This window comes from Zea mays, chromosome 6 (assembly GCF_902167145.1).
Source record: "Zea mays cultivar B73 chromosome 6, Zm-B73-REFERENCE-NAM-5.0, whole genome shotgun sequence".
NCBI classification, from domain to species: Eukaryota; Viridiplantae; Streptophyta; class Magnoliopsida; order Poales; family Poaceae; genus Zea; species Zea mays.
In genome coordinates, this window is record NC_050101.1 from 113,759,653 (window position 1) to 113,782,276 (window position 22,624).

At 47.1% G+C, this 22,624-nt stretch overlaps 2 protein-coding genes across 2 annotated transcripts; one reads left to right on the forward strand and one right to left on the reverse strand.

The window, feature by feature from the left end:
* Positions 1 to 12,556: 12,556 nt before the first annotated feature.
* LOC100276507 (uncharacterized) lies at positions 12,557 to 14,701 on the reverse strand. The gene is given in 4 exon segments (NM_001150278.1): positions 12,557 to 13,118; positions 13,710 to 13,840; positions 13,955 to 14,121; positions 14,522 to 14,701. Coding segments are annotated over 4 exon segments (459 nt in total). The 5' UTR covers positions 14,676 to 14,701; the 3' UTR covers positions 12,557 to 13,111.
* Positions 14,702 to 16,348: 1,647 nt separating this feature from the next.
* On the forward strand, positions 16,349 to 19,590 carry LOC103629801 (aldehyde dehydrogenase family 2 member C4). Its single transcript, XM_008650912.4, has 8 exons — positions 16,349 to 16,639; positions 17,391 to 17,533; positions 17,656 to 18,039; positions 18,166 to 18,255; positions 18,368 to 18,682; positions 18,780 to 18,923; positions 19,060 to 19,121; positions 19,210 to 19,590. Exons 1-8 carry the CDS (start codon positions 16,501 to 16,503, stop codon positions 19,481 to 19,483), a joined length of 1,551 nt encoding a protein of 516 aa, XP_008649134.1. The 5' UTR covers positions 16,349 to 16,500; the 3' UTR covers positions 19,484 to 19,590.
* Positions 19,591 to 22,624: the final 3,034 nt, after the last annotated feature.

Consider the following 22,624-nt stretch of genomic DNA (forward strand, 5'->3'; position numbering starts at 1 on the left):
CAGTATCATGCAGACTTCGATATATGCCACGATTTGTATGGTCTCATCATTGGAGAGCACGTTCTACACATGTCGAAAGAAATTCCCTCATACATCATTAGTCATCAGACACGCACCACCATACACTTTTGCTTAAACAAAAAGGTAAGTGTGTGTGTTTGCGAAGAAAATTAAAAGCAAGCCGGCACAAAAGCTACCCTGACTGTGGCGAGAATGACGAACTGGTCACTGTTGTCAATCCTCCTCTACGTCACCTCCGGCGCCAAGATGACGCCACAATTCTCGATATAGTAGTCGTCGAACGCGCGCGACATGACGAGTACCGATGACTCTTGGTTGGGCTGCCAAACGAAGTGCACCCTGGGCTCATCAGTGAGATAGTACCCGTGGCCGTTGCACCACCGGATGCGCTACTCCACTACATACATCATGTTCGAGGACACTCACACAACGTCAGCAACATCCATCGTCCCAGCGCATAAGAATTCATGTCCAGTCAGTAATGATTTATGTGGCAGATTAGGCTTCAGGTGGACGATGAGCTGGACGGCGTGATGGCGTCGTCGTCGGATGCGGTGTCCAGAACAACCCGAGAGTCGTCGACGTTGGCGACAACCATGAGGCCCCGCTGCTTAACGATGGACAGCGCGGTGCAGCTGCTCTGGACCACGTCCAAGCGGCGGCTTCGCGGGAGCTTGTCGTACATAGCGGCGCATGCGACTACGTAGGACTGCTTCTAGAGGTCGAACTGACAGTCGCCAAGCTTCTTCTCGTTATCGATGAGCGACGCCAACGCAAGTGCCTCCTGCTCATGGTGTTTGTTCGGAGTTTCAAGTAAGAAACATGGATTCATGCTCGGCGTTGGTTTATGAAAATGACTCACAAGTCTGATCCATGGAAAAATTATTACGAAGAAAAAATGTCACACATGCAAAAAGGGAATTTAAGTATAATACATTATTCAAACAAAAGAAATTGCATGCAAAGCTCTTTTTTAAATAATATTACCTCTATCCAAAAATATAATTCAAGAATCTCGATGATACTTATCTACTACTACGTATTGTGCAAGGGTAGCAAGTGAGCTTGGTGAGAGATGTAGTAGATGTGTTTCCTGTCATAGATGTAGACATAAACACACATGTGGTGTAGCGGTAGCTACTCTTGGCCTTTGCTTGAGAGGTCACAGGTTCAAATCCCCTTGAAGACATGTGTTTTTTTAATTTTAGCTAGACGTAGGATGTACGGGGGAATATGAATGGGAATGGGCTTTGCGGGGAGGGGGAATGAGAAAGACAGAACAAGGAATGAGAATGGGAATGGTGGCAGAACGGGAATGACAGAACAGTGGCAGAACAAGAATGGTGGTAGAACACGGAATGACCGACTACTCTTGCAGCCTTAATAAGTAGTAGAGATGAATATACTAGAAATTTGATTAATGTAAGCGTACACGCGCATGTTAGCATGTATGAGAGACAAATATATATGTTATACTAGCTGAATGCCCGTGCGTTGCAACGGGAATATATAATATGAGTACACTACGATAACTTATATACAAAATGTGTTTTATACCGTTACGAGAAAAAGTTTCAAAATCAATTTGTGATTCTGGCCATACATAAATTTTGTTATTTATAATCTATCAGTTTCACCACTACATTGCAACCATCAGTATCATGCAGACTTCGATATATGTCACGATTTGCATGGTCTCATCATTATAGAGCATGTTCCACACATACCGGAAGAAATTACATCGTACATCGTTAGTCATCAGACACATACCACCATACGCTTTTGCATAAACAAAAAGGCAAGTGTGTGTTTGCGAAGAGAATTAAAGGCAAGCCGGCACAAAAAGCTACCCCAACGATGGCGATGATGACGAACTGGTCATTGTTGTCGGTCCTCCTCTGCGTCACTGAGAGCACCTAGAGGGGGGGGTGAATAGGTGATCCTGTAAAAACTTAAACTTATAGCCACAAAACTTGATTAGGCGTTAGCACAGTTTATGCCAAGTGGCTAGAGAGGAGTCAAAACACAATAACCACAAGAATCCAATCACAGAGATGACACAGTGGTTATCCCGTGGTTCGGCCAAGTACAAAACTTGCCTACTCCACGTTGTGGCGTCCCAACGGACGAGAGTTGCACTCAACTCCTCTCAAGTGATCCAATGATCAACTTGAATACCACGGTGTTCTTGCTTTTCTTTTCTCAATCCCGTTTGCGAGGAATCTCCACAACTTGGAGCCTCTCGCCCTTACAAAAGATGTTCACAGAGAATCACAGAGCAAGGGAGGGATTAGCAACTCACACACGACACAAAGATCACAGCGAATACGCACACACAAGACCCAGACTTGAGCTCAAAAGACTAGCACACTAGAACGGAGCTCAAATCACTAGAATGTCGAACAAGTGCGCGAGATTGATGTGTGAGTGATCAAGAGTGCTCAAGGAATGCTTGTTGTTCTCCTCCATGCGCCTAGGGGTCCCTTTTATAGCCCCAAGGCAGCTAGGAGCCGTTGAGAACAAATCTGGAAGGCCATCTTTGCCTTCTGTCGTCGGGCGCACCGGACAGTCCGGTGCACACCGGACACTGTCCGGTGCCCGATTTATTTCCATAAACAGCGAAGCCGACCGTTGCCGACCGTTGCAGATCTGGCGCACCGGACAGTCCGGTGCACACCGGACAGTCCGGTGCTTCCTTCCGACCGTTGGCTCGGCCACGTGTCGCGCGCCGATCGCGCGGCCGACCGTTGGCCCGGCTGACCGTTGGCTCACCGGACAGTCCGGTGCACACCGGACAGTCCGGTGAATTTTAGCCGAAGTCGCCGGAGAAAAACCCGAGAGCGGCTGGTTTGCTCCGCGCTGGTCTGGCGCACCGGACACTGTCCGGTGCACACCGGACAGTCCGGTGCCCCAGCCCGAAGCAGCCCTCCACTCCTCTTCTTCTTCCTGTTTCTAACACTTAGACAAGAATATTAGTACACAAAACCAATGTACTAAGGCTTAGAAACATACCTTAACTTGTGATTTGCACTTTGTTCATCCATGGGCATATTTTCACATTTAAGCACTTGTGTTTGCACTCAATCACCAAAATACTTAGAAATGGCCCAAAGGCACATTTCCCTTTCAATCTCCCCCTTTTTGGTGATTTATGCCAACACAACATAAAGCAAGTGGAACAAGTGCAAAACTACTTCAAATAAAAACTAACTTTGAGTTTTATTCAATTTTGACATATATGGATCATCCTTTGCCACCACTTGGTTTGTTTTTGCAAATCAAACTCAAATCTCTATCTCTAAGTCAAACATACATATTGAAGCATAAAGAGAGTCATTCCAAAGAATTTGACCACGGATTTCAAAAACTCCCCCTTTTTCCCATAATCAACATTTCTCCCCACAAGAAGCCAACTTTTGACAAAAGAGACAATACAAGAGTTTTGACAAACCAAAAGCTCTATTATACTTTTTCGAAATTTCTCAAGTGGTAGCTGATCCATTTATTGCTTTGGCCCTTTATTTTCTCCCCCTTTGGCATCAAGCACCAAAACGGGATCAATCTTGGCCCTTTTAACCCCATTGCCTCACCAAAGTCTTCAATTAAGAGCAAATGGCAATAAGATTTCATGAGATGAACTTGGAATTAGTTACCCTCTCATCGGAGTGCAGTGGAAGTCTTTCATGGTCCAAGTCCACCTTTTCCCTTTCAATCCTCCTTCGAGACTAAATTATCAAACTCAAGCACATGGTTAGTCTCAAAGGGTCAAGTTGTAACACATCTCCCCCTAAACATGTGCATCACTTTGCAACGGACTTGTGAGGTCCAGGGAGTGTTTGTACAACTTGAGCACCATAATAAGCAACAAAATGCAAAAAGGACCATGATCAAAAGCATAAGTACATGTATGCTACAATTCAATCCAGGTTCCGCGAATCTATGACATTTAGCTCACTACGCAACCTGCAAAAGGTCTTCTCATCTAGAGGCTTAGTGAAGATATCGGCTAGCTGGTTCTCGGTGCTAACATGAAACACTTCGATATCTCCCTTTTGCTGGTGGTCTCTCAAAAAGTGATGCCGGATGTCTATGTGCTTTGTGCGGCTGTGCTCAATAGGATTCTCCGCCATGCGGATAGCACTCTCATTGTCACATAGGAGTGGGACTTTGCTCAGATTGTAGCCAAAGTCCCGGAGGGTTTGCCTCATCCAAAGTAGTTGCGCGCAACACTGACCTGCGGCAACGTACTCGGCCTCAGCGGTGGATAGGGCAACGGAGGTTTGTTTCTTAGAGTTCCATGACACCAGGGACCTTCCTAAGAATTGGCACGTCCCCGATGTACTCTTCCTATCGACCTTACATCCAGCATAGTTGGAGTCTGAGTATCCAACTAAGTCAAAGGTAGACCCCTTTGGATACCAGAGCCCGAAGCAAGGCGTAGCAACCAAATATCTAAGAATTCGCTTCACCGCCACTAAGTGACATTCCTTAGGATCGGATTGAAATCTAGCACACATGCATACGCTAAGCATAATATCCGGTCTACTAGCACATAAGTAAAGCAAAGAACCTATCATTGACCGGTATGCTTTTTGATCAACGGACTTACCTCCTTTGTTGAGGTCGGTGTGTCCGTCGGTTCCCATCGGAGTCTTTGCGGGCTTGGCGTCCTTCATCCCAAACCTCTTTAGCAAGTCTTGCGTGTACTTCGTTTGGGAGATGAAAGTGCCGTCCTTGAGTTGCTTCACTTGGAATCCAAGGAAGTAGTTCAACTCGCCCATCATCGACATCTCGAATTTCTGCGTCATCACCCTGCTAAACTCTTCACAAGACTTTTGGTTAGTAGAACCAAATATTATGTCATCGACATAGATTTGGCACACAAACAAATCACCCTCACATGTCTTTGTAAAAAGAGTTGGATCGGCTTTCCCAACCTTGAAAGCATTAGCAATTAAAAAGTCTCTAAGGCATTCATACCATGCTCTTGGGGCTTGCTTAAGTCCATAGAGCGCCTTAGAGAGCTTACACACATGGTCGGGGTACCGTTCATCCTCGAAGCCAGGGGGTTGCTCCACGTACACCTCCTCTTTGATTGGCCCGTTGAGGAAAGCGCTCTTCACATCCATTTGGTACAACCTGAAAGAATGGTGAGCGGCATATGCTAGCAAGATACGAATTGACTCTAGTCTAGCCACAGGAGCAAAAGTCTCCTCAAAGTCCAAACCTGCGACTTGGGCATAACCTTTTGCCACAAGTCGAGCCTTGTTCCTCGTCATCACTCCGTGCTCGTCCTGTTTGTTGCGGAACACCCACTTGGTTCCCACAACATTTTGCTTCGGACGAGGCACCAGTGTCCAAACTTCATTGCGCTTGAAATTGTTGAGCTCCTCCTGCATGGCCAACACCCAGTCCGGATCTAGCAAGGCCTCCTCTACCCTGAAAGGCTCAATAGAGGAGACAAAAGAGTAATGCTCACAAAAATTAACTAATCGAGATCGAGTAGTTACTCCCTTGCTAATGTCACCCAGAATTTGATCGACGGGATGATCCCTTTGAATCATCGCTCGAACTTGGGTTGGAGGTGCCGGTTGCGCTTCTTCCTCCATCACTTGATCATCTTGTGCTCCCCCTTGATCAAGCGCCTCCACTTGAGGTACCTGTTCGTCATCTTCGGTTGGGGGATGCACCATAGTTGAGGAAGAAGGTTGATCTCGTTCATCTTGTTCCTGTGGCCGTACTTCTCCAATCGCCATGGTTCGTATAGCGGCCGTCGGAACATCTTCTTCATCTACATCATCACAATCAACAACTTGCTCTCTTGGAGAGCCATTAGTCTCATCAAATACAACGTCGCTAGAGACTTCAACCAAACCCGATGATTTGTTGAAGACTCTATACGCCTTTGTATTTGAGTCATAACCTAATAGAAACCCTTCTACAGCTTTGGGAGCAAACTTAGAATTTCTACCCTTCTTCACTAGAATGTAGCATTTACTCCCAAATACACGAAAGTACGATACATTGGGTTTGTTACCGGTTAGTAGCTCATACGACGTCTTCTTGAGGAGGCGATGAAGGTAGACCCTGTTGATGGCGTGGCAAGCAGTGTTAACGGCTTCCGTCCAAAAGCACTCGGGGGTCTTGAACTCTCCTAGCATCGTCCTCGCCATATCGATGAGCGTCCTGTTCTTCCTCTCTACCACACCATTTTGCTGTGGTGTGTAGGGAGCGGAGAACTCGTGCTTGATCCCTTCCTCTTCAAGGAACTCCTCCACTTGAAGGTTCTTGAACTCGGATCCGTTGTCGCTCCTTATCTTCTTCACTTTGAGCTCAAACTCATTTTGAGCTCTCCTGAGGAAGCGTTTGAGAGTCCCTTGGGTTTCGGACTTTTCCTGCAAAAAGAACACCCAAGTGAAGCGGGAAAAGTCATCAACAATAACTAAACCATACTTACTTCCTCCTATGCTCAGATAGGCGACGGGTCCAAAAAGGTCCATATGCAGCATCTCCAAGGGTCTTGATGTCGTCATCACATTTTTGGTGTGATGAGAGCCTCCCACCTGTTTCCCTGTTTGGCAAGCTGCACAAGGTCTATCTTTTTCGAATTGAACATTAGTTAGACCTATCACGTGTTCTCCCTTTAGAAGCTTGTGAAGGTTCTTCATCCCCACATGTGCTAAGCGGCGATGCCACAGCCAGCCCATGCTAGTCTTAGCTATTAAGCATGCATCTAGACCGGCCTCTTCTTTTGCAAAATCTACTAAATAAAGTTTGCCGTCTAATACACCCTTAAAAGCTAGTGAACCATCACTTCTTCTAAAGACAGACACATCTACATTTGTAAATAGACAGTTATATCCCATATTGCATAATTGACTCACAGATAGCAGATTATATCCAAGAGACTCAACTAAAAACACATTAGATATGGAGTGCTCATTAGAAATTGCAATTTTACCTAAACCTTTTACCTTGCCTTGATTCCCATCACCGAATATAATTGAATCTTGAGAATCTTTATTCTTGACATAGGAGGTGAACATCTTCTTCTCCCTCGTCATATGGTTTGTGCATCCGCTGTCGATAATCCAGCTTGAACCCCCGGATGCATAAACCTGCAAGGCAAATTTAGGCTTGGGACTTAGGTACCCAACTCTTGTTGGGTCCTACAAGGTTAGTCACAATTTCCTTAGGGACCCAAATGCAAGTTTTATCACCTTTGCATTTTGCCCCTAACTTCCTAGCAATTACTTTTCTATCCTTTCTACAAATTGCAAATGAAGCATTCAAAGCACAATAAATTGTAGAGGGTTCATTTACTACTTTTCTATGAACATTTGCAACATTTCTTTTAGGAACAACATTTCTCCTAGTAACATTTCTATCATACACATAAGAAGAACTAGGAGCAAACATGGCATGAGAATCATAAACATATGAATCAAAAGCATCATAACTTCTATTTCTAGTTTGTCTTTTATTATGATACAAAAAGGCATGGTTCCTTTTAGCACTAGTAGCCATAGGGGCCTTCCCTTTCTCCTTGGCGGGAATGGGAGCCTTATGGCTTGTTAAGTTCTTGGCTTCCCTCTTGAAGCCAAGTCCATCCTTGATTGAGGGGTGTCTACCAACCGTGTAGGCATCCCTAGCAAATTTTAGTTTTTCAAAATCACTTTTGCTAGTCTTAAGTTGAGCATTAAGACTAGCCACTTCATCACTCAATTTTGAAATGGAAACTAAGTGTTCACTACAAGCATTAATATCAACATCCTTACACTTAGTGCAAATTTCAACAAGTTCAACACAAGAGTTGGATTTTTGTGCTTTTACTAGTTTAGCATTTAAGTCATCATTGATGCTCTTTAATCTAGAAATTGAATCATGGCATGTAGACAATTCACAAGCAAGCATTTCATTTCTTTTAATTTCTAATGCAAGGGATTTTTGAGCCTCTACAAACTTATCATGTTCTTCATACAACAAATCCTCTTGCTTTTCTAAAAGTATATTCTTTTCATTCAAGGCATCAATTAATTCATTAATTTTGTCTATCTTAGATCTATCTAAGCCCTTGAACAAACATGAATAATCTACTTCATCCTCATCACTAGATTCGTTCTCACTTGAAGAAGCATAGGTAGAGTTGCGAGTACATACCTTCTTCTCTCTTGCCATAAGGCATGTGTGACGCTCGTTGGGGAAGAGGGCTGATTTGTTGAAGGCGGTGGCGGCAAGTCCTTCATTGTCGGAGTCGGAAGAGGAGCAATCCGAGTCCCACTCCTTGCCTAGATGCGCCTCGCCTTTTGCCTTCTTGTAATGCTTCTTCTTTTCCCTCTTGTTTCCCTTTTCCTGGTCACTATCATTATCGGGGCAGTTAGCGATAAAATGACCAATCTTACCGCACTTGAAGCATGAGCGCTTCCCCTTTGTCTTGGTCTTGCTTGGCTGCCCCTTGTGACCCTTTAGCACCGTCTTGAAGCGTTTGATGATGAGAGCCATCTCCTCATCATTAAGTCCGACCGCCTCAATTTGTGCCACCTTGCTAGGTAGCGCCTCCTTGCTTCTTGTTGCTTTGAGAGCAAAAGGTTGTGGTTCGTTGATCGGTCCATTCAAGGCGTCGTCCACGTACCTTGCCTCCTTGATCATCATTCGCCCGCTGACGAATTTTCCTAAGACTTCTTCGGGCGACATTTTGGTGTACCTGGGATTCTCACGAATATTATTCACCAAATGAGGATCAAGAACGGTAAAGGACCTTAGCATTAGTCGGACGACGTCGTGGTCCGTCCATCGTGTGCTTCCGTAGCTCCTTATTTTGTTGATAAGGGTCTTGAGCCGGTTGTATGTTTGAGTTGGCTCCTCGCCCCTTATCATCGCGAACCGTCCAAGCTCGCCCTCCACCAACTCCATTTTGGTGAGCAAGGTAGCGTCATTTCCCTCATGAGAGATCTTGAGGGTATCCCAGATTTGCTTGGCGTTATCCAAGCCACTCACTTTATTATATTCATCCCTGCACAATGAGGCTAGAAGAACAGTAGTAGCTTGTGCATTCTTATGGATTTGCTCATTAATGAATATAGGACTATCCGAACTATTAAAGTGCATTCCACTATCTACAATCTCCCATATGCTAGGATGGAGAGAGAATAGGTGACTACGCATTTTGTGGCTCCAAAATCCGTAGTCCTCCCCATCAAAGTGTGGGGGCTTGCCGAGTGGAATGGAAAGCAAATGTGAATTTGAACTTTGCGGAATACGAGAGTAGTCAAAAGAAAAGTTAGAATTAACCGGTTTCCTTTGCTCGTAGTCGTTGTGGTCGTTGTCCTTTTGGGAAGATGTAGACTCATCACTGTCGTCGTAGTAGACGATCTCCTTGATGCGCCTCGTCTTCTTCTTCTTCCCTTCCTTTCGTCTATGACCCGAGCCGGAGTCGGTAGGCTTGTCATCTTTGGGCTCATTGACGAAGGACTCCTTCTCCTTATCGTTGATCACGATTCCCTTCCCCTTAGGATCCATCTCTTCGGGCGGTTAGTCCCTTTCTCGAAGAGAACGGCTCCGATACCAATTGAGAGCACCTAGAGGGGGGGGGGGTGAATAGGTGATCCTGTAAAAACTTAAACTTATAGCCACAAAACTTGATTAGGCGTTAGCACAGTTTATGTCAAGTGGCTAGAGAGGAGTCAAAACACAATAACCACAAGAATCCAATCACAGAGATGACACAGTGGTTATCCCGTGGTTCGGCCAAGTACAAAACTTGCCTACTCCACGTTGTGGCGTCCCAACGGACGAGAGTTGCACTCAACTCCTCTCAAGTGATCCAATGATCAACTTGAATACCACGGTGTTCTTGCTTTTCTTTTCTCAATCCCGTTTGCGAGGAATCTCCACAACTTGGAGCCTCTCGCCCTTACAAAAGATGTTCACAGAGAATCACAGAGCAAGGGAGGGATTAGCAACTCACACACGACACAAAGATCACAGCGAATACGCACACACAAGACCCAGACTTGAGCTCAAAAGACTAGCACACTAGAACGGAGCTCAAATCACTAGAATGTCGAACAAGTGCGCGAGATTGATGTGTGAGTGATCAAGAGTGCTCAAGGAATGCTTGTTGTTCTCCTCCATGCGCCTAGGGGTCCCTTTTATAGCCCCAAGGCAGCTAGGAGCCGTTGAGAACAAATCTGGAAGGCCATCTTTGCCTTCTGTCGTCGGGCGCACCGGACAGTCCGGTGCACACCGGACACTGTCCGGTGCCCGATTTATTTCCATAAACAGCGAAGCCGACCGTTGCCGACCGTTGCAGATCTGGCGCACCGGACAGTCCGGTGCACACCGGACAGTCCGGTGCTTCCTTCCGACCGTTGGCTCGGCCACGTGTCGCGCGCCGATCGCGCGGCCGACCGTTGGCCCGGCTGACCGTTGGCTCACCGGACAGTCCGGTGCACACCGGACAGTCCGGTGCACACCGGACAGTCCGGTGAATTTTAGCCGAAGTCGCCGGAGAAAAACCCGAGAGCGGCTGGTTTGCTCCGCGCTGGTCTGGCGCACCGGACACTGTCCGGTGCACACCGGACAGTCCGGTGCCCCAGCCCGAAGCAGCCCTCCACTCCTCTTCTTCTTCCTGTTTCTAACACTTAGACAAGAATATTAGTACACAAAACCAATGTACTAAGGCTTAGAAACATACCTTAACTTGTGATTTGCACTTTGTTCATCCATGGGCATATTTTCACATTTAAGCACTTGTGTTTGCACTCAATCACCAAAATACTTAGAAATGGCCCAAAGGCACATTTCCCTTTCAGTCACCTCTGGCGCCAAGATGACGCCATAGTCCTCGATATAGTAGTCATCGAACGCGCACGACATACCGAGTACTGATGACTCTTGGTTGGGCTGTAAAACGAAGTGCACCCGGGCTCATCAGCAAGGTAGTATCCCTGACCGTTGCACCACCAGATGCGCTACTCCTCTACATACATCGTTTCCAAGGACACTCATACAACGTCAGCAACGGCCATCGTCTCAGAGCACAAAAATTCATGGCCAGTCAGTAGCGACTTACGTGGCAGGTTGGGCTTCAGGTGGACGATGAGCTGGACGACGTGATGGTGTCGTCGTTGAATGCAGTGCTCAAAACAACCCGAGAGTCACCGATGACGGCGACGACCATGAGGTCCCCCTGCTTGACGATGGACAGCGCGGAGCAGCCGCTCTGCACCGTGTCCAAGCGGCGGCGGCGCCAGAGCTTGTCGTACATAGCGGCACATGCGGCCACGTAGGGCTGTTTCTAGAGGTCGAACTGGCAGTCGCCAAGTTTCTTCTTGTCGTCGATGAGCGACCCCAACGCAAGTGCCTCCTGCTAATGATGTTTGTTTAGGGTTTTCAAGTAAGAAACATGGATTCATGTTTGGCGTTGGTTTATAAAAATGACTCACAAGTCAGATCCATGGAAAAAATATTACGAAGAATAAATGTCACGCATGAAAAAAAAGGAATTTAAGTTGAAAATATTATTCAAACAAAAGAAATTGCATGTAAGGCTCTTCTTTAAATACTACTCACTCCATCCAAAAATATAGTTCAAGAATTTCAGTGATACTTATCTAATACTACGCATTGTGCAAGGATAGCAGGTGGGCTTGGGGAGAGATGTAGTAGATGTGTTTTCTATTATAGATGTAGACATAAACACACATGTGGTGTAGTGGTAGCTACTGTTATCATTTGCTTGAGAGGTCATGAGTTCAAATCCCCTTGGGACCATGTGTATTTTTTTAATTTTAGCTAGGCGCCGGCTGTACGGGGGAATGAGAATGGGAATGGGCTGTGCGCGGGGAGGAGGGAATCGGAATGACAGAACACGAATGGGCAGAACAGGGAATGACCGACTACTATTGCAGCCTTAATAAGTAGTAGAGATTTATGATAATTAGAATAGAGTATGACTATGTATTATGTCTATATTGCAAATAAATAACATAATTTAATACAAGTATTTTTTCTTAGTCAAATATACTAAGTACTAGTTAAGGACCCGTGCGTTGCTACGATTTCTCGTAATAATTATGTAAGTTATTGATGAGATGGACATTTTATTGAACAATATACCTACTCGACATTATGGCCTCGCACGCGTCCCTGGCCTGGCCATAGTGCCCGCGCCGTAGCCTAGGCCATCACTCATCGAGGAGGTTGTGGTCGAGTATTGTCTTTGTATTATAAATATGATAGCAATTTCATCCTTCAGCATTGTTAGAAAGCCTTCAATAAAGTCTAGGATCATCTTGCTCTTCTCTAAAATAAATTTGTATGGCACCCCTTTACATGTAAATTATAACAATAGTAACAAATATGATTTGAATTGGATAGTTATATAGATCAAACGACCATTTGAGGGGCAAAATTCATGTGGCAGTTTGTTGTGATATACAAATATTACAAAAAAGATTTAGATAAAAAATATTACAGAAAAGACATAAAAGTCTATAACATTGTTTTAGAGGACGCAAGGAAGCACAACATAGGACATGTGTTTTCCAAATTACACATTTGTGCCAATATAAAATAGCAAAACAGTGCCTGCATATGACCAACCTATATCTCTAAGCCCATGCAAGATCATTCTTTTCTTTCTTAATTCTTTTTCGCAGTTGAAGTCCTTTTTATTCTAGCCTCATCAGAACCAGCCGTCGTCGAAGTACCAACAACAGAAGAGACATTAGACGCTTGTGTAGCCATTCTACTACTACTCTTCAGTTGTAATTCCAGCGTTGCAGCTTGATTTGCAAGTTCTTTACCATACTTGAAAGCCTGCATTGCTTCCTCTGGTTTATCTTCTGATTTTAAAGTTTTGAACCTTTTCTTCTCTTCCACAGCTTGTCAGCGCAGCTCCTCATGGATAAAATAGACGCAGTATTGTCGAGTATACAATTGTGTGCTTCAACAGAAAGGCTTTCATCTCCAGTTGCGTCCACACTGAAATTAGAAGTTCTTCTGGAGGTACTGGCATTGCTTGTGGTTCTCCCAGGAATCTCAGAATACAGAGATTGGATACGCTCTCTATCTCCAAGAATTTCATTTAGAATCTGTAGAAATAGGTAGAAAGGGCTTTTTATTAAATCTTTCTCAGATAATAAGGAACATATATGACAACTTCATAGTACATAATAAAAATGTCTGCATGGTAAGACCAAAAGATTTTCTTGGTTTCATTGTACACCATTTATCATGGCTCATGCATGCATAACACACTATTTTATTTGAATAATTCCACAAGATGTTAGCTCCCATCAATCCTACTTTGAGAATTTTTCATGTGCAATATAATGATGGGCAAAATACTGCATAATATAGAAATATGGAAAAGATAAACTTTTACATATGTACAAATAGATATTTGAAAGTATATCAGACCAAAGATCAAACTTATTTTATTGCAACTGGTTAGGCCATAAGTCACCTGTAGTTATCACTAACAAAAGGTAAACCATAGAATAAAATAATTTCGCTAAGACGCACAAAATATTGTCAAAACTATTTCATCGCTCGCTAGTGAGAATCAGCAAGCACCACCATTACTTGTTAAGAAGCAGTGCCAACAAGCATGTGTTTCAGAGCATAAGGATATAGTTCCCATAAAGCATAATCTAATGTAAAAAATACCAACAATTTCGAACCTTGTGTGAGCACCCAAAATGGTCAAATGTGCTTTTCGACGTAGATGAACAAATAACACAATTTGCTTAGATGGTAATGTTGTGGTAGTAGGTAGCATCGTTCTATATGGATCAGCCAAGGAACTTGAGTTCTGAAGAGGTCACATAGATGACCAATGAGAATAGATTTCTCCTCTTAACCTAGCCAAAAATATTTGCTATCTATCATAACTTCAAATGCTAAAATAAGTACTTCTATACCATACCATGCAGACATAGAAAGGTTCCGTTTTGGAGATGTAATCCATTTGATATCCTAGGTGTGGCAACCGCTGAACACCAGACCTGAGTAGGTCAGATAGAAGTGCGATGTATCCTATGCAGATTTTATGAAGCGCCGCGTGAACATGAACATATGTCCAGTAAATAGACACTGACATAAATCATGCACCAAAATATGAAATAAAAAAGAGCACATTAGAGCTAAGCAAATAATATATTAGGTACATTCTGAAGAGGCGACAAAAAGCATAAAATGCAATCTGTCCTTTTGCATTCATCAATAAAAAAGGGAGGACCTATAGCTAGGAATAGAGCATAAAAAGAAAAGGGAAGCAAAAGAACAAAAAAAGACAATCAATAGAAGGGAACACAAAGAAAAGGAGAAAGGAGATATTAGTAAAAAAGTACTGATCTAGAAACTTTTTATATTTCAGTATCAATTAAGTATTCTAACAAACAATCTAGGACATGCAGATGCAATCCTATTAGAATAAATAGGCAGAATCATCTATATTGACCAGATATAAAACAACAGAGATATAACAGGGCACCTTTTTTATTGGTTGCAGGCTCACATGCAAGAGGGGATATTTTTATTAATCTCCTGTTCACACATTTCGTAACGACACTATGAGGTGGAAAACATCTTGAGCAGGTGCAAGAAGTGTTGGTCGTACTCTTATTTGAGCTCTGATTTAGAATCATTTTAACCTATGTCCCTGAAAGTGTATAAAGTTAGACAATACTACAACCTAGATATCCAACAGCACAACTGATCGTAACACGCATAAAGTACATGCTTACCAAGCATTTTAGTTGGTAAATTAAACAATCAGGGTTCATACTTACCTAACATTTTAGTTGGTACGTCTGGATTCTATTGCCGTAGATCTCTACCTAGCATGTCTGGATTATGTTAGTACACGGATTTAGAAATTTGAGTCAAAGATAACATATATGATCATGATGGGAAAAATAAAAGGGATGCAATGATTTCTCCTGTGTGATATCCCATTAACAGATCATTACAATTCGTTCTCTCGGAGACCAAGTATCCCATCAATATCAGTTTGTCTAACAGGAAACTGCAAACCCATCTTAATGGCAATGGTAAACATTCTGTTGAATGTGAAATCGAATCCATTTGGATTTTGAGTTCGGGAAGACAACCTTTCCTATGCACAACAAATAAAAAAACAGAAAGGTTAGCCAGGAGAGGGAGCGTCCAGCTCCCATCGCGTACTCATATCCTCATTGTCGCATTACTTCTCGGAGGCGGAGCTGCATGACGTCGTGGTGCAGGAGCAGGCCAGCAACATGCACTGAATAGACGAACCGACGACGGCGAGAGGAGCTAATTCTGTCGTGCGCCTGCTCGCATCCTCATCGTCGCACTGCTTATTGGAGGCAGAGCTGCATGTCGTCGTGGCGCAGGAGCAGGCCAGCAAAAGGTCATGAATAGACGGCACCGGTGGCGTCGGCGAGAGAAGCCAATTCGTTCGTGCGACAAGCAGGGCGATAGGTCAGGAAGAGGAGGAAAGGGGGACTCACGGAGCAGCAGCCACGACAAAGGACAATGCCACCAGGAGGAGGATCGAGGCACGGAGGATGGCTTCACGCCACCGTCAGCACCAACTACCGTTGCGCCTCCGACACCATGGACGCCAAGACGACAGAGGCTAGGATGTCGGTGCCCGCCGCGGCGAGTAGGAGGGCTAGCGACCCCGTCAAGCAGCCGGCGTCACACACCATGGTGCTCGTCCGCTCTAGTGGGGACCTCCTTGTCCCTGTCGCCAGCCACCTCGGTCATTGTCGCCGCTAGGGTTTGGGCGATGAAAAACACCCGCGCGTTGGAGTATGCGGGAGGGGGGTGAGCTGGGCGCGGTACCTCCGTATTATGAGATGACAGGCGCGTGGATTTGTTTGATATGGGGGAGGCGACGCGGGTTTGTTGCAGATGCGGGAGGGGCGGGGTTTGTTGGAGATGCATGCAGGTCGCAGGAGGCGCCGAGATGGGCGAGCAGGGTGCGGAGGTTTGTTGGGACAATGATGCACGCGCATAGGACTACAGGTTGATTTGAAGGAAATGTAAGGGGTGTGTTGTAAAATTATGACGCATGACAACCGTTGAAACTGGTGCTTTAAGTATAGTAGAGATTACATCTTCTAGAGTTCTAGTTCATGTGAGAGCACGGGTTCAAACCGAATGAAACTGCTGCCCTTGCCCGTGCACGGGTCAGGCTTAGCAGGTGTTGCATGGCATGGGCTCGAGTCGAACGTTGCTGCTGGGGCCCATTTCCGCGCACCGCGTGGTCCGCGTGCGATGTGTGTGATCACATCACACATCACAGGCAGCACAGCTTGACAGCGAGGTTGGTGGCGGCCGGCCGTGGGTCTATTTATATAGAGAAGAAATCCCAGGAGACCGTCGTCCGCCGCCTCCTCTCTCCGCACAGGCTCACCAAACGACGAACACTCTCCCTCGACCCGTGACCGTGAGCAAGCGGGTGGCGACGGCGCGCGGCCGGCCATGGTGAGCGAGAGCAACCGCGGCGGTGCGGACCGGACGACGGCGGCGGGGGAGGAGCGCGGGCAGCTGCTGTTCGACGTGCCGGAGATCAGGTTCACCAAGCTCTTCATCAACGGATCCTTCGTCGACGCCGTCTCAGGTACATGTACTGTACTGCCCTCTCTAGCGCCCACTCCTGTCCAGAATGGTTCCTTGCTGGTTCCCGATTACTACCGAATCGATCGGTCCGATCTAGCAGTACCGACTTACAGCTGGCTTTAATCCAAAGTTCCCGTCACCTCTCCTATATATACGCAACGCAACGTTTTTTTTCGTTTTGGAAAGATTTACCGGACAGCTGTGCATGCATATGCAGGTAAATAACTCGCCAGCCAGCCAGCGATTAACGAGCTCTCTGTCCTGTGATGAGTACTAGACGGCGACGACGTCTGGTTCACATGCATTAAGAATTACTGTATTAATCAACATTTTTTTTAGAGAAAGCAGGTTAATAATACATACAGCAACAGCTAGCTAGCTACTGACAGAAAAAGTTATTTACAGCTTATCTGTCAGACTGTCTATATCTAAGCCCACCTACCACCTACTATATACCTGATTGTTAATTCTTTATCATTAATAATGTATAGTTTATTCTAGATTTTATATCTACGTACGCCGACTAAACCGTGCTTTGCATCGCGTGACTGCTTGAGAGTTGAATGCATGAGGCTCTCTGCTTCTGGATCTGCAAGCCTGAAGCGGACGCTAATATGGACTCCTATCTGCCTATCTCTGTTCTTGCGACTTGCGAGCGAGCTCAGGGGCTCGGCGTAGTCTACTTGGGCTGCACAAAGCTTTTCCACTGAGCAAAAAAAAAACAGAGTGTAACATGTCTGGATGCTGTTCAGGCCGGACGTTCGAGACGAGGGACCCGCGCACGGGGGGCGTCATCGCCAGCGTGGCAGAAGCTGACAAAGAAGACGTGGACTTGGCAGTGAGGGCAGCCAGGGCCGCTTTCGACCACGGCGAGTGGCCACGCATGTCTGGATCCGTACGATGCTCCTCGACCCCTCTGTAGTCTGTACACGTACTACGCAACTGCCTTGGTAGTTAGTGTGGCCGATGATGACTATTGACTAGCGACGACGTGGGCAACGCAACATTAACTGGCAGGAACGGGGGCGGATCATGGCGAGGCTGGCCGACCTGGTGGAGGAGCGCGCGGACGAGCTGGCGGCCCTGGAGAGCCTGGACGCCGGCAAGCACCCGGCCGTGACCCGGGCGGTGGACGTCGGCAACGCCGCCGGCAGCCTGCGCTACTTCGCCGGCGCGGCCGACAAGATCCACGGCGAGACGCTCAAGATGCCGGGCCAGTTCCAGGGCCACACCCTGCGCGAGCCGCTCGGCGTCGCCGGCGTCATCATCCCCTGGAACTTCCCGTCCACCATGTTCGCCGTCAAGGTGGCGCCGGCGCTGGCCGCCGGCTGCGCCCTGGTCGTCAAGCCCGCCGAGCAGACGCCGCTCAGCGCCCTGTACCTCGCGCAGCTCGCCAAGCAGGTTGCATGCATATCGCATTCGCATTCGCATTCGCATATTCAACGACGAGCTGCTTTTTTTAGCTGTTCCCCGGCGCCCCGTTCTGAACAGAACGCTTAATAACTGACTGATCCTCCGGTCTCGCAGGCAGGGGTCCCAGACGGCGTGATCAACGTCGTGCCAGGCTTCGGCCCGACGGCAGGAGCCGCGCTGGCGTCTCACATGGACGTTGACATGGCAAGTAACTACCGACAGATCAGCAGCCACTACACTACCGGACTCGCCTTCGTACGTGTTCGTTCTGACGCGCGCGGCGTGCGTTCCCCTGCACCATGCATGTTTGTTTCAGGTGAGTTTCACCGGATCCACGGAGGTCGGGCGCCTCATAATGAAGGCCTCCGCGGAGAGCAACCTGAAGCCCGTCTACCTGGAGCTGGGCGGCAAGTCCCCGCTCATCGTCTTCGACGACGCCGACCTCGACATGGCCGTGGAGCTCGCCGTCGGCGCCAGCTTCTTCAACAAGGGAGAGGCCTGCGTCGCCGCGAGCCGCGTCTACGTGCAGGAACGCGTCTACGACAGGTTCGAGGAGAGGTTGGCGGAGAGGATGAGGAGCTGGGTCGTGGGCGACCCGTTCAGCGACCCTAGCGCCGACCAGGGCCCGCAGGTTACGTTCGTTCATAAACACCTCGCTCGATCGCTCTCATGATCATCATCATCATCATCATAAGGTTGCATGGTCGACATTTTCGATGTGCGCGCAGGTGGACAAGGCTCAGTATGAGAGGGTTCTGAGCTACATTGACCATGGCAAGCGAGAAGGGGCCACTCTTCTGACTGGAGGAAGGCCATGCGGTCCGGAAGGGAAAGGCTACTACATTGAGCCCACAGTTTTCACCAACGTCAAGGTGCGACGCGAACGAACACTAGTGCGACAGTTATATATACGTACTACTACGTACAGTCTAGCTTCACCGTCTGACATGCATGAGAGATGACTTTTCTTCTTCTTTTTTTTCTCCCCCTTCTTCTTCCACTCCATAGGAGGACATGATCATAGCGAAGGAGGAGATCTTCGGACCCGTCATGTGCCTGATGAAGTTCAAGTGCGTAACAAACAACCGACGCTCTTACTAGCATTCACAATATCATCACATGCATGCATGTTGATACTCCGTATATATATGCATGCAGGACGGTGGAGGAGGCGATCGCGAGGGCGAACGACACGCGGTACGGGCTGGGGGCGGGGGTGGTGACGCGGGACCTGGACGTGGCGAACCGGGTGGTGAGGTCGGTGCGCGCCGGGGTGGTGTGGGTGAACTGCTACTTCGCCATGGGCAGCGACTGCCCCTTCGGCGGCCGCAAGATGAGCGGCTTCGGCAAGGACGAGGGCATGCACGCGCTCGACAAGTACCTGGCCGTCAAGTCCGTCGTCACCCCGCTCCGCGCCTCGCCCTGGATCTGATTCTCTTTAATTTCTGGTGTCAGTCACCCACCCACAACACATATACAGCAGTGGTCAAAAGATATTTATTTATTGATAATAAAGTAGCTAGCTATATTGTGCGGAAATCCTTGTAGCTAGTCAGCTGTATCAATCAGCTGGACGACGGGACGGCCAGCGCGGTCAAGCAGCTAGCGCATGCACCTGCAGGCTGCACCCACTATCTCCCTGTCGGTGTCGTACGTCGCCGATCAAGTCTTCCGTGAGTCGTGCGTGCGTGCGTTAGTGGAGTGTGCTCATCATGCATCTTTGCGTCTAGCTTCTCAAGGAAATCAACCCAACCCCAACGAGCTGGCCGCACTGCAGTGCAGAGCCAGACGGACACTACCAGCGGCAGCGGCGCCACTTCAGCCGGCCGGGCGCCCGCCGCCTGCTCAACAATATATTCACCCACCACCGTACCTACACAGCCAACTAGCTAGCAGTAGCAGCTGCTATTTGCAGGGTCGTCGTCGATCTCCGCCGCCCATGGACGACATGGAGATGGAGGGATTGTCGTTGCCCGTCTCGATCAGGTGCCTCGCGCTTCTCATCACCCTCCTCCCGGCGCTCTTCTTCGTCCTCCCGAGGATGCCGCAGCCCGCGCACGACCGTCGTCGCGAGGCGGCTGCGAGGGCGACGACCAGGATCTACTGGCAGGCCGTCGACCAGATGGTGGCGTGCGCGCTGGTGCTCACCGCCCTCCTCGCCACCTACATATACCACTAGACCGGCGTCGTTTAGGCTTCTGCTGACCATGTAATTCGGTAACTATTATGTCATCGCACGGCTAAATACTATATTACACATAATCTACGGTAGGTGCACAAGTAAGCGCTGTAACATCTCCACCCGGCCACAAGTATTTCTAGGTTTTATATCGAGTATAAAGAAACAAGTTGGTAGATATCGATCTGTTTTACTATTACTGGTGGTTCTCTATTCCAAATTTAATTAGGTCACTTTGGTTTTGTTTCAAATAAAATGTCTTCAAATTTTTTTTACCTGTGTTGAGCACCATTTGTGGCACTAGGCACGGTAAGATGATCCGACCTTGAGGCCCGGATGGTCCGGCCCGCGGACGGTCCGACCATAGACGTGGATGGTCGTGGTGAATAGATCGAATCAGACGGTTAAAACCCATATCTCATCGCGTGTTTGGTCCTCTAATTCCGCGGGAGCTGTTGGATAATGCTTAGAAACGGGTCTAGATCTCCCACTTATATATTTGAAGGGGTATGGTCGATTGAACAACCAACAATCGATAAAACAATCAATTTACCTTCAATTTTTTACCTTTTGTCACAGGAGTAGACAGTAACATAGATTTCTTCCTCTAATCTTCACCTCTCTCCGGCTCTACGTCGTTTAGAGACGTCTTGGGTGGCCTGCCGATTCCAAGACAAACCCTAGGATCTCTCCTCGTCGACAGGTCCCTCCCGGGAGCGAGATCTAGGTGTTGTTGGCAAACTTCGTCGCCTCTGCGCACGCGCGGACCGTCTGGCTCGTCGGGCAGAAACCCTAGCCTTCGCGCCAAGTTGTGGACCATCCGCGCTTCTGCAGAGAGCACCACCGCCGGTACTCATCGTAGTGATTGGGCCTAGATCGGCGCCAACACAATTTTTGGCGACCCCGCTGATGAACTTGTGTAAATATCTATCATATCGCCCCTCAATGGCCGGTTCAAAAGATAGCTCTGACATCTCCCCCAACAACATCATTGAGCCAACCCTGCCAGCTGAAGAATAACTGGAGTTTGAGGAGCACAAGGAGCAGATGATCAAGGAAGCACAAGCGAAGTTCTGGCCAACTTCAGAGTGGACATGAATAACAAGGTCGTTCGACAATGGGCGTCTGATCTGGCTTCGCTCCAACCTGCTACGGCTACCCCCAAGGTAAGTGAAACAAACAAAATCCAATCTCTTACACCTTACATAGATGAGCAGCGAGACCAAATGCAACAAATTATAAGGGGTATGCAAAGTGACTATAAGAGGCTAGCACACACATTTGATAAATCTGTTGTCGCAAATTTCCCTTCGCACGAGGTTGAATTAGGGGAAAACACATGTGATTCATCGGCTGCAGATTGGCATGGCCAATCACAACCCCTTTACGGGATGCCGATGGACACATACCCTGGACAACCATAGCATCCTACACAAATCGAGGGTAAATCCGCCGATCTATGCATGGTCAGACCGTCCGCGCGTGGGCGCAGACCAATGGTGGCCGGTCCCATTTTTAGAATCAAAGTATCAAGATCCGCACCCGAGTCGCCACGTTCTACGCAAACCTTAAACGAACAATTCGAACCATCCACGCATAGCGCCGGACAGTCCGAATACGTTAACGGCTGTCATCGACATAACGAGTGAAGAGATTACCGGTGCATTCCGAGATAAGCTCAGATTTAGCATGATCCTTGGGGAAGTCATATTGGAGGCCCTATGATAGCCGATTTGATTATCACCCGTACCCACAAGAAACTAGTATACTCGAATTCGCAAAAAATCGAGTGAACAGGGTAAGAGCACGCACAAACACATAGGACAGTTCCTAGCACAATTAGGAGAATTGGCCAACATAAAGGTGTTCCGTGTAGGTCTATTTTAACTGTCCCTAACATGAAATGCATTCGTGTGGTGCGCTACACTGTCTCCTCATTCTATTTTTGGTGGGAGAATTAGAACAAAAATTTCATGGCCATTTCTTCTTCGGCGATTATGAGTTAGATCTATCCCTACGACAAGGGAAAGATGAATCGGTTAATGAATACATCGAGAGGTTTAGGGTTTAACTTTAATGGAATGCATTATTATTTAAAAGAAAGATTAGAAGTCATTCAGTTTTTTCACGCTAGCTTAGTTACACAAGAGAGCTTTAGCTTGTGAAAGCCGAAGCAAAGATACTTCTAAAGCGGTTCGTCACAATGTCCATTTGGTAAATGCAACCAGAGTAGCTCGGATGACAAATCAAAAGAGGTGTACGTTGCTGAAATGATTTGGCCAAAACAGGCCAAGTCTTCAGCTTGTTCCTCCTTGCAGGCGGTTCAAAAGTAACGACAAGAAGAGTTTAAGTTTACATTATTGTTGGCAAATGTGATAAAATATTCGATGAATT

Coding starts and splice junctions, on each gene's coding strand:
- LOC103629801 (XM_008650912.4), top strand. CDS start 16,501: ATGGTGAGCGAGAGCAACCGCGGCGGTGCGGACCGGACGACGGCGGCG. Junction 17,534..17,655: donor GGCCACGCATGTCTGGATCC/GTACGATGCTCC, acceptor ATTAACTGGCAG/GAACGGGGGCGGATCATGGC. Junction 19,122..19,209: donor ATGTGCCTGATGAAGTTCAA/GTGCGTAACAAA, acceptor ATATGCATGCAG/GACGGTGGAGGAGGCGATCG.